Consider the following 12,624-nt stretch of genomic DNA (forward strand, 5'->3'; position numbering starts at 1 on the left):
TCCTGAATCCAACAATACGTAAATATGTAAATATAGTAGCTTTACCAGAGTAAAGAGTAAATATGTAAATATAGTAGCTTTACCAGAGATTATCATAGAAACACATATGATGGTTTGTTGGAAAGGTGGGATTGTCCTGAATCCAACAATACGTAAATATGTAAATATAGTATGACGAATCAGGGTGTTCTGTCACTCAATATATGAGGTGTCCAAAATTAAAGAAAGAGGGAACACTGGCAAAATACAGTCTCAGAAAATGTTCTCCCCCTCGGAACCAAAAACATTGAGAACCCCTGACATAAGGTAAGTGCTGCTCTATATTTACATTTAATAATGATACATTTCATATGTCCCAGTATTAAACCATTCATATGAAACACAGATCCAATTGAATCAGGTTAACATTGGGATGGAACACCTTTATTAAAATATTTATATTCACTTGAATTTTGTTTTGGTCAAGTCATTACTGAATAATGGAAAATAATATTGTTAGCTTTTGTCTGTCCAGACCAGCAGTGGACAGTAGAGCCTGCCTACTTCACCCCTAAGTAGCTAAACAGTTAGTTGTAGAAACTACTTTCCCTAGCTAAGAAAGTAGTTAGCCCTCTGACCAATGTTGCATGTGTAATTCAACTTGATTTGCATTTCAATGAAAATTCTCTGAATGAATGTCTATTCATTCCATGCATCAAGATATTCACATCCAATCTTTTCCAGGAGGTAAAGCAACTTCCTGACTATAAACATGGCAAGTTTCAAAGTTCTCAGAGCTTGTGTGATTGATCTGCACTAGTTTATATGCCTTAACTCTCATACGGACAGGCTATATTTTAGTCCTTTTTTGGTTTTGGGGTGTATAAGAATATCTGTTTAACAATCTTAGCAGTAAAATATTTTTAGCCAAGAATCCATTTCATATATGGGAGACCTTAGAGATGAGGAAAAACATTGCTGCGTTTAGTTCTACCTCCGGTAGGGGTATCTCAAAAATGTGGGGCCATTGTCACTAGCCTATTCTACTCTGACTAAACTTAGACGTCTTAGAACCCCCTATTCTATTCCCTCCCCTTAGCAATCGCTAACCTATCTATACCCCTAAATATTCCCTCCCGGACACCTCCCCCCAATCAAAACACATCAGAACTCATTTACACATTCCATGACACAGGAGGGAGGGAGACACAAACACACACACACACACACACGCCGGGAACACAGGGGAAAGCCCAACACGGGGGCAAATAGCCTCGGCGATACAATATCATCACAATTGTCAAAGCTAGATGTGATCATCATTGAAAACACGCCGCTTCATCCATACCGGTTCTGCCGCACATGCTGTAATTTAATATTGAGGCTACTGCGCGATACAAATAAAACGTTTCCCAAATCCCATAGGAAGTAGGGCCACGACATCTTTGCCCGAAATAAAATGTGTTAAACACTCCTTTTGTTCGGAGTTCAGTTCCTGAATATTTGGAAGCGTAGCCAGCACGGACTGAATTGCTTCATTAACTTATGCCATTGCCAACTCCTCGAGGACTACAATTCAAACACAGCGCAGAATCTCGACGTCGTCTCTCACAACTCCTGCCTCCTGCTCGCTGATTGCCGCGGAGTCGAATCTACCGCTGCGAACGAGGCCAATGGCCGGAATCCCAGACGGAGTCGTGGAGGGAGATGAAAATCGAGCGGAAGTACGTAAGAAGGCAATTAAGGCCAGGCCAACACTGATCTGATTCCATGATTTTTCTCTCATGCTTTTCTCTCTCTCTCTCTCTCTCTCTCTCTCTCTCTCTCTCTCTCTGTGTGTGTGCAATCCCATTTTAACATCAAACATTTTACTGTCTTTTTGGTAGATCTCTGGCATAGATCAAACAACAAAAGAGCAGTCAGATGATGGAGAGAGAAGGGAGATCAACAGAAGGAGGTGCAGAACATTTGCTTAATGATACATTACATGCAACCTCACACTTAAACGTGTATGTACCTAGTAATTCAATAATAAATACTTTGGGCAGTCTAATGTAGTCTGTTGTCTACTATAATAACACATTTTATGTACTGTATATATATATAAAAAAAATCCTCAGCTAATCTTTACATTTACATCCGGTCCAGCCGGGCTAAGCCCAGGTTGTCCTGAAAGTCTAGAAACGCCCCTGAGTTCAGCACAAAAGGCTCAACATCATATTGAGAATAAATGCTAAATTCTAACATCAGCATAACACAAGACATCCAGTATGAAGGGATTCATTCCTTATGTAGAGATATAACATCCAGGATTTGAAATGTGAAAGTCCCTTGATACCATCCAAATCAAGTTGGATGTCAAAAAATTCACAATCATCTCTGACCTTTGACAACAACGTTGCTGCTACAACTGGCAGTTCCTGTATCATTCTGTACTTCACAAGTAAAGACTCCGCTGTCTTCAAATCCAGTGGTCTTCGATTCAAGGACTGCTACTGAGTCAACGAATGATTTGCTGTAGTGTCCAGAATCAACCTTGTTGTTATATTTGTACCAGTTGATCCTTAAAGAGGGTGAGCCACTGACTTTGCATTCAAGACGCAGTGGCTCATGGAGCTTAAGAAATTGTGTGCTTGGCAGTTTCATTGTGAACTGGGGTGGTTCTGGAAATCAATAATGTGAGATATACTCTCAGGTCATAATATAGACATTTTAGCACTGCAAAAAGGAGTGCATGATGAACATTAATTCACTCAATAAGCAAGATGTATTGCATTGTCACCTTTTTCGCTATTTAGCGAAAACATAATGGCATAATAGCAATAACATAATGGTTTTTGATGTCATAGATTAATTTCTGTCCATATTCACCATGACTGATATGTTGCAAGGTTTATATTGTCCTATGAGTAACAATATTTTTTCAAATTCAATAGCATCATAGTCTAGATAGCATTATCCGACAACAATGCACAGCAGACACAATCTGAAGATGCTCCAAACTAAAAGTCAAGCTAAATCTCAAAGCCAATCTACCCCTCAGTAAAGGACAAGTACACTCTACAGTAACAACTTTTTGAAAATGTAATTTGAATGTGGAGCTGTAGGCCTATTCTGTTCACCACCAGACTATGGTCGGAATATTTTGTGTCTCTTGTAGTCTAACACAGCACACAGCTACTACCCAGAACCAATCAATACATTAAAACAGAGTAACTGAAATCCAACTAATTGAAATTACAAATAATAATATTCTTTGTTGTATGGCTTATACATAACTTGACTTAATCATGATTTGACTAATATGAAATGCCTGTAAGACCTGGGCTAATCATTTTAAATCTCATAAAACATACCATCTAACCTCTGACAAAATCCATCCAAGCAAATCTGTCGAGCTGTTTTCAAAATCCTCACCCTTCAGGTAATCAAACTCATTCACGCATTTTGTGAAACCATTGTCATAGCATCCTTTTACATCTATGTACTTTATATCAGAATATAGCCTAATTAAAATCATTGTTTTTTGACACTGCCTTCCTTCAAACAATCAACCAACCAACCAACATGTGTTGTATCAGAAATAAATCATGCCATGTCATGTAACTCAGTGTTACAGTACATCAAATCTATTACCTGTATACCCACTGACATATGCATCAGTGTTTCCCATACATTGACGTATTTGTGGCGGCCCACCACAATATCAACATTGACCACCACACAATGATTTTCCAGGTTGTACTAAATTGTGCTTAAATCTGGTTAGCATCATAACCACGCTGTGCTAGTTTGTTAAAACTATTGTATTCAAGTTAATTCTGCAAACCAACCACCACAAATGGAATTCAATACTGTGGGAAACACTGATGCATTGTCCTTTGGAGCAATGTTGTTGTGTGTTGTACAGCAGTAGCATACAGTTTGCTCTTGAAAAATATAAACTCTTAGACATTTTACACAGTAGTAAAATAGTACGCTGGGCACGGATATGCACTTACCTTGGACCATAACCACGCAAGAGTATTCTGTGCTTCCAGCATCATTTGTTGCTGTACAAAGATATTTTCCAGTGTCTTTGAGGTTAGCCTGAAGAATGTCAAGACTGGCAATCTTGTCTTCAAAAGAGAGTTTACAGTCCACAGTGTTGTGAAGCCTCTTGTTATCCTTAGTCCAGGTAAGAGTCACACCCATGTCTTCATCAACCTGACTCTCAAGATGCAGTGGGTTACCCACAGCTACATAAACTGAGTCAAATGTTCTCACAAAATTCGGTTTGTCAATGACTGTTACTTCCGTTGTGCACATAGATGTACCAATGGTGTTTGAAGCTTTGCACACATACACACCACTGTCAGTTTGCCTAAGTCTTAAGATTTCAAGAGAATGCTTGTTTTTTTCATAAAATATTCTGTAGTTGGTGCTCTCTGAGATAGTAGCATTGTTTTTGAGCCAGAAAACATCCATAGGTGAAGCTCCTGTAACTAAGAGTTGAATCTGTACTCGTTTCCCAACAAAGACCGTCATAGGATCAGGCTTAGTAACAAAAGTTGGAGGGAGGAGTTCTACAAAAGATCAAAGCATAGGACAATAAACTGTATTTGTTGCACATAATCCTTTCTGTGAAAATCCTTCCCTTTCCCAAGAAAGATCAGAGTTTAACCCATTCAAATAAATCTGTGAGATGCCTCACAAAGACATTATGGCAAAGCACACGCACACACTCCAAAAACTGCAACATGAACAGAATTGCCAACAATGCCAGACTATCCAGTATCCACGGCCTGCAAACACGGCGGCTTGCGTCAGAAAATAAACACTTAACTTACCAGACACAGTGAGGTAAGCTGAACACCTGTCACTGCCATTCTGGTTGGTGGCTTTGCAGGTAAATTCACCGCTGTCAGCATTGGTGGTCTTCAGGACTTCCAGCGAGGACTTATGTTGAGTGCTGATGATCCTGTACTGCTCACCCTGATGAATCTCTGTGCTAGACTTGAACCATTTGAAGTTGACATTTGGAGCATCTTCAATCTCGCAGTCAAACTTGGCAAGATCACCAACATTGACCTCAAAGGGTTGGATCTTGCGCCTGAAAACAGGTGGCACTGTTTTGTGGAGGAAGAGAAAAAGCAAAGTTACCCAGGCTGGAAAGATGACATCTTGCATAACTGGGAAAAGAATGAATACACACTCTAGTAATCCAGGGTGACTGTGAAAAGAACTGTTATTGTGAGGGAATGAAGAAAATGAAGAGTTGATGAAGAGTAATGAAATTATATGAAACCTCAAAGCATGCTAAAATTGATGGGTGAAACAAAGTGATTTAGAGAGTGGCGAAGAGTGAAATCTACTGTAGGAGTGATGAATACCTGGCAGTGAAGAGAAATAGTGGGAAAAATTATATGAAACCAAGAGAGTAGGAATGTGAAGGTGATATGGATTTTCATCCATGAATTAGTGATGATCTAATGGTAAACGCCAAAGATTAAAGTAAAACCTTGAGAAACTGTGATATTAAAACATCTCCATAATCCAACCTCTTGATATAACTGTGAGCCTTGAGGATGTGGAGGTCTTGCCAGCTTCATTCTCGGCCTCACAGACATATTCTCCTTGATGCTTGTCCTTCTTAACTTTGTCGATTGCTAACATGTATGTGTCACGAAATTTGGAACATTTGAACTCGACGCCAGATTTAACCAATTTTCCATTGAAGAGCCAGTTTACATTCTTAACACATTTTATAGTCACTGAAAATGTAACTTTACTGTCCTCCTCTACAGACATGTCATTCAGGGGTTTTTCAATGATAGGGTAATTTGCAATGTGCTCTACTGTCTTACTAATTGTAATTTCTTCAGAGAGAAATTCCTCTCTCAACTCTCTTTGTACAAAAACATCTACAGGTTGCTCAATGGGTATAGGGGCACATGGTACAGTTGTAGTTATATCTGCAGCACCTACATCTCTCTCACTGCCATTTACTGTCATTGATCTGATTTCTGGTTTAGAAATCTGCATGGCTTCCTGTACCAAAGGTTGTTCCTGAGCTACAATAGTTTCAAAGGAGGTTTTAGCTTCTGTCTTCACTGCAGCTGACTGCATTCTTGCAGATTTGATACCAGAGACACTCTCTGCGGTCTGCACCGTCCCCACCACAGATGTAAGCATCTCCTTCCTGGAAGCACTCTTGACCTGTAACCTTTGTGGTCTGTCCATTTCTAAGGTCCCAGGCTGTGCTGAGGTCAGAACCTGGTGTTCTTGATATACTATAGAATAAAATGCTGCCTGAAGTTCATTCTTCAGATCTGCAGTCTGAGGGTAGTCACCCTCAAACGCAAAACATATATCAATGGGTGTGCTTGTGGTAGTGATGAGATAGGTGAACATGGTGAATTTTGGCTCTTTGCGTATTATGGGTTCTTTAACTTCCACAACATCAAGTTTCTTCACAACATCGGCCAAAATAAGCTGTTGATCGCGAGCCACTGCCGACTGGAGGGCAGTCTTTAATTGATAACGGATGTCTAGGCTATGCGGTTTGGGTGCAGGAATGATAAATGTCAGCTCTTTGGGAAGAGTTTTGCTATCTCTGGACTCAGAGATAAACAGGGGTCTTTTGGGCTGTGTAGTAGCATGAACTTTTGTTGACTCAAACTCTGGTGTGTGCTTGGATATTTCCCCGATCATAACATGCTTTTCCTCCATTAATAATGACTGTCTCACTGACTGTCCCTCTTGAATCTGAACAGCAAAATCCTGCTCTGTAGACTCCAGTGCAACACTGCTCTCTGTGGAAACAGCCTTTTCTTCTATGTGTAAAGGTTGTGTTGGCATCTTGGGCTCTACTCCCATCTCACAAGTGCATTTTTCTGCTGTCTTCAGCTGGTCAGTGTGGCCCTCCTCAAGAACTTGTCTGTCTGAGATAGATGTTATGTGCACTATATTCCACCGATCTTCCTTTTGGCCTAAAGCTCTCTGTTGGTCAATGTCACAGGCAAATGGTGTTTCTTTCGGGAGCACCAAAGGCTCTGAAATTACTTGAAGAATATTTTGAGGTTTGGGTTCTTTTTTATAATTAGACTTAATGTCTGCAACTGATACATCTAGATCTTTGATGTAATCTGCTGTAAGCTCCATTTTTTCCTCTACATTTACGGCACGTTTCTGAGCTTTTCCTTGCCTTTTCCTAGCAGAGTGCTCATCTGGTTTCTGTGTTGTAAGTATAGCCTCTTTGGTTAATGGCCATTCTGCTTGAATAGACTGAAGATGTAAAGTTCCAGTGGGCTCTTTCTTAGGCTGCAGAGTCAAAGTGGTCCTTTCAGATGAAAACTCTGCCGAGTCCTCACAAATGACAGTTTTCTGTTCGTTTGTACAAGCTGAGTGGCGCAGTGTAGGACTCTTCCTGATATCGGCCTGTTCTTGGGCTGGTTTCTCACAGGTAAACCTGCCCTCTGAAAGTAGAACGTCTTGATCACTAATCACCTGCAAGTGTAAAATCTGCTCTTTTTCCTTCTGTGTGGTAACTGATTCAGCACTTTCTATTCCTTGTATTTTGCCAACAGGGTCAGATTTGAGTTCTAGCTTCTCTTCTGCAGTTAAAGCTGATAGGAATAATTTGTCTTTAAAAAGACCAGCTATCTCCTCTTTTGGCCTATGTACCTCAAATCCCTTCTCTTTAGACAACACATGCTTTACCTCACTGACTCCTGCAAGTGTTGGCTTTTTTAACTCATTACCAACTACACCTTGAGTGGTTTCCGAAGCAGTAAGGTCAGATGTATGGCCCTCTGAAACTGGCCAATTCTCTGAGGAAGTAGCAGAATATAACAATTTGACCCCTTCAGTAATTGTAAAACCTTTCTCTTCTTCGGGTTGAGGGATATTCTGATACTGTTCTCTCAATAAAGGAAATCTGGTTTCTACTTGACAGCCACTGACAGGGTATTTTGGTTCTTCTGTTGTTTCTGTTTGTTCCTCTTTGCTATCTGTAAAAGATTCAGCTCTTACCATTGAGAATCCAGTTATGTTCTCAGAGGTGGCAGACATCAACTTCGAAGGCAGTTCCCTGTCATACTCTAACTCAGTAACCTCAGGGCTTTTGATTCGTTCCGAGTGTTGTTCTATGAAACCTAGGTTTTCCTCAACGGCAGATGTGAGGGAAACAGTGTGCATCTGCTTAGCAGAGATGGCTACAGCTGGCTGTGGTATGGTTGGACCCATTGTCACTCTCTCTTGCACCTCATGAGACTGCAAGACTGCAGCCTGATGGGTCACTTGTTCCTTATGAATGGTGGCAGCAGAAAAATCTATCTCTCTTAAGGTGTCAACTTGCTCACTGGCAACAGTCTGTGTATCCTCAGTGCCAATGGTGTAGATCATCTGACGTCTTGCCTGCTGGTTTTCTCTGACTTCACCTGGTATATTTACCATGTACAGGCGAGACTCAGTTGATTGTTCAGTCACTGAAACTTTGTAACTTTTTTGTTTTTGAGTGACAACCTGTTCTTGATGCCATGGTACAGCAACAGTCTCTTGGAAGATAATAAGTTCAGCAATGCATGAAGCCTCTCCAAATAAGTTGAATGCCCTGCAAGTGTAGAGACCACTATCTTCCTGCTGAAGGCTTGTCATCATCATAAAACCAGAGCCATCTGGATTGTTCATTATTACACAGTACTTGCTAGGATGAATTTGATATCCACCTCTCAACCACTGAATTTCAGGCAGCGGTGTTCCTGTTACTCTGTACTGAAAATGTGCCTGGCCTCCAACTGTACACTGCACTGAGTCAATTTCTTTTGTAAAAGAGGGAGGTTGTCCTTTGGGTTTCTCTAACTGCCTTGAGTCTTTCACTTTCACATGCAAGTAAGTTGAACATTTTGACTCGCCATATTCATTGCGCATGATACATGAGTACTCTCCTTCGGTTTCTTCCTGCACCTTGGTTATTATTAATGTGTACTCATCTCTCTCTTGAATAAACTTGTAAACCGATGAAGAAACAATGACTTGGCCATTGTGCTGCCACTGAACGTCTGGTTTTGGGAATCCAGATACAATGACAGTAAACTTGGCAGTGTCCCCAACAGAAACAATTGCAGGTGAGAGTTTGGTTATAAATACTGGTTTCTCTATTTTTTGGGAAAGAGTACTAACATAGCTTTTTGACTCTGGCTCAAGATCAAATGTTGTGTGTTTCTCTTTCATGCTTATGTGGTCGTGTTTTTCCTCTTCTGTTGAAACAGCCAAGCTAGAAAAGGCTGAGCAAAAAATAATTCTTTTAACACACATTATTTACTAAATGATGTAACAATCCATTCTGATATACAATTCTGTCATGTAATCATGTTACATTCCAGCTAACATGCACAGATTTGAAGAATATATCTTCTTTTTAAAAGAAGTATAACACAAATATACAAAATGAAATATCTGACACAAAATTACATGATGTGTATTACACTGTCCTCCAGTAGGCACTTAAATGTCATGTTTATAATATTGATGGTTATAAGTGTCAACTATGAATACAAACTTGTCAACACAGGATACACCATTTCTGTACATGTGAGCCCTTAACAACACATATTTAACACTGCAGTCACCGGAATCATTCAGAAAAAATAGCACTTAATACAAATGCAGACAATTATGTTTGCACAATATTTTTATGTTTTAAATATGCAATTACCTCTTCCTTCTCCTTGGTCAGCCTCTTCCACTTTAGCTGCTGTAAAGAAAATAAAAAAACATTTTAGAGAAGACATGTAAGCCATTCATGCCACCTAAATTTAAGTGTGAACAAGTGAGTTTTGTCTATAATAGGAAATGCATTATTCCAAAGGGGCCAACTATTCAACCAAGTATTCCTATGTGAACTGCTTACAGCCTGTGTTTTTGTGTGGGTTTATATCCATCCAAGATGTCACTACCAAAGATGTGAATAGTGAAGAAATCTAATGAGTGTCCAAGTTCAGAAATTGACTGGTAAGGACTAAAGCATGCAATTGCCAACCTGTCTTCAGTTTGAGGGGAATGCTGCACGCACAGTCTCCTGCTGCATTGATAATTTTGCAAGTGCAGGTCCCCCATTGACCAATGCCCCCATTCTTTACATTTAAGCAGCAGATGGGGCCATCATGTCTCATTGAAAAAGACAAAGGCTCTTCGAGAATTAACAGATCATGGAGCCAAAGAACAAATGGAGAGGGTGCTGCTTTTACAACATAAAATGGTGACACCACGTCATCTGTCTGTTTGGCAAGAGTTTCAGGGGCAAGTTTCAGAAGGAGCTCTGGTAGAATGGCACCATATATACCCCTTTCTTCATAGGGAACAACGTCAGGGAAATAATGGCTGCTTATATGCCACTGCATTCTTTGGGAGGGTGGAAGAGATCCAAGATTCTTTAAGGTCTCCTGTTTTTCTTGCTCAGAGGTCTGTATAGTGGACTCTCTGTCACTTTTAGGTGCCTTACTTTGAGAATCACAAGGTACAGGAGTTTCTGCACTGGGGTTTGCTTCTTTAGCTGGGTGAGAATAAAGTTAGGGAAATTTATTAGGTATTAAATCCACCAATGAGAGGGTATTTTAGCACTAAACAAGGAGTTAGTGTGATGGGGAAATGATGTTAAGCCAGGCTTGTCATGGATGATCCTGTATTTATTAAATTGGTTATTACATTAAAAATATTACAATAGGTTATAGCTTCAAGGAAAATATTAAATGTTTAAATAGCACCAGCAGGATGGGATGGGATGGACCACAAAGGGAAAATATGAAAATATCCACCTTCCACTCTGAGCTGTGCAGAAGTTCTGTTTTCACCATTATTATTTTTTACTGAGCACCGATAGTTCCCCTCATCAGTCAGTTGGACATTGTGAATGGTAAGAGACAGCAAATCTCCATTTTGAGCACAGTTCACCCTCTCTGTGACTGTAACTTTGCGTCCATTATGATCCCACATAATATCAGTGAATGGCTGTCCATCAAAGGAACAGCTGAACTGAGCCAGGTCACCAGCGCTCACTCTGATATCACTCATTTTCAGAGTCAAGCTTGGACTTCCAGGAACTTTCTCCGCACTCTCCACAAGAGAGCTTCCAGTGCTCAACATAGTTTGCCTATCTAGAGCTTTGACATCTGAGCGGTGAAAAAAATGAAATTAGGCACTTTATAAAAATCATTTGTGAGTTTATGACTGGAGAGCTTTGATGAAAAGGAGGTCATGAATGAAGATGGAAGATGCATTGTAGCACCAAATCTGGTTGGTGCTTTTGATGTTGAAAGATTATTTCACAGCATCAAATGAGTTATTAAGCAAACAGACTCAATTGCAATGTTGCAATATCGATGCAATGTCAAAATAAATGTCAAAATGTCTGAAATAACATCCAAAACACTGTTACACTGTTAATAAGAAACCATAAACAAAAAGAAGATGTCCCAGATATGTGAAGATTCAAAAGAGACGTCCTGATGAAGATGCGTTAATCTGACCACAATTCAGTTTAACAGCTTTTGTTTAGCGCAAGAGTAGCTGTGTAAATGGCCTGTCCAGCAATATTGATATGCATTCATTGTCTAGCATGCTTAGAAAAAGCACCGACTATGATTAGTCTGGCAGTGTTTGTCTTCTCATCGAAATGAAAGACAGCAGTCTTTGTTGACTTTAGAAGCATACATCTGGATTTGGCAACCAAGATACACCAGGGTGGAATCAAGCCACTTTTCCGAAAGGCATCAAGCAGCTTGAGGTGGGCTCAATGAAAGTCACCAATTAGCTTATTTTTTACTATCAACGTGCTATTTGGATAGACTTGGTGAGACATGCAGCACTTGAGCACTTTTAATTCTTTTGTTTTTTTGCCATGTAAAGAAGTTTCCCATTGGAAAACAACAATTTTGATCATAATGTCCAAACAGTGGAGTGAGATGCATTATTTTTTTTGCTTTCTTTTTCTCAGGTGCAACTTATCATGCAAATTCTTCCATGATTTGGGTGCAAGTCAGTACCTACACACTTGCAAAAATGAATATAAACAAAGAGTGATCTGTATATTTTACAGATGCAAATAGAGGAACATTATGTAGATACTCAAGTAATTAAATACATTTAAGATACCAGGAACTCACCCTGAACAGTTAACTTGGCAGAACATGAGGCTGTTCCTGCAGAGTTGCGGGCAACACATGTGTACTCTCCCTCATCATCGGGGAAAACTCTGGAAATTTCCAGCTGGATATAATCATCATACTGAGTCATTTTGAAGGAGGCTGACTTCTGGATCTCCTGGCCTTTGCACTGCCAGGTGATAATCAAGTCTACAGATTTGAAAGAGGGAGAGGAGTCAGATCAGTAAACTTTCTCTGACTTTCCATGATTTTGTTAATAATTTAATAACATGCAATGTCTTACCATCTCCAGTAAAATTGCACTTGAATTTTGCACAATCTCCCTCATCAACAGTCATGTCGGAGATTGGGAAAACAAGTTGGGGAGGTGAAATAGGTGTAATCACCTCTGGCACTGAAAATAAATGACAAGAGGTAATTGATTTTAGAATTCCACACAATTATATATTTCTTTACATTTATTTTAAATTCTGCATGCATTTTTTTATCTGTTTGGCTATAA

General features: G+C 39.8%; 1 protein-coding gene across 7 annotated transcripts in view; it reads right to left on the reverse strand.

The window, feature by feature from the left end:
• The window catches only part of LOC121703967 (titin-like), a 154,533-nt gene that overhangs the window by 120,192 nt on the left and 21,717 nt on the right, over positions 1 to 12,624 (reverse strand). For 6 of the 7 annotated variants that reach the window (XM_042084452.1, XM_042084449.1, XM_042084451.1 and 3 more), the window contains exons 37-41: positions 12,406 to 12,516; positions 12,123 to 12,311; positions 9,677 to 9,715; positions 5,520 to 9,245; positions 4,809 to 5,087 (exon numbers count right to left, since the gene is read on the reverse strand). In XM_042084452.1, the coding sequence (XP_041940386.1) occupies positions 4,809 to 5,087; positions 5,520 to 9,245; positions 9,677 to 9,715; positions 12,123 to 12,311; positions 12,406 to 12,516 (4,344 nt within the window). The remainder of the gene's footprint in view (positions 1 to 4,808; positions 5,088 to 5,519; positions 9,246 to 9,676; positions 9,716 to 12,122; positions 12,312 to 12,405; positions 12,517 to 12,624) is intronic. The other variant, XM_042084454.1, reaches the window with a different exon arrangement.

Source organism: Alosa sapidissima, chromosome 2 (assembly GCF_018492685.1).
Source record: "Alosa sapidissima isolate fAloSap1 chromosome 2, fAloSap1.pri, whole genome shotgun sequence".
NCBI lineage: Eukaryota > Metazoa > Chordata > Actinopteri > Clupeiformes > Clupeidae > Alosa > Alosa sapidissima.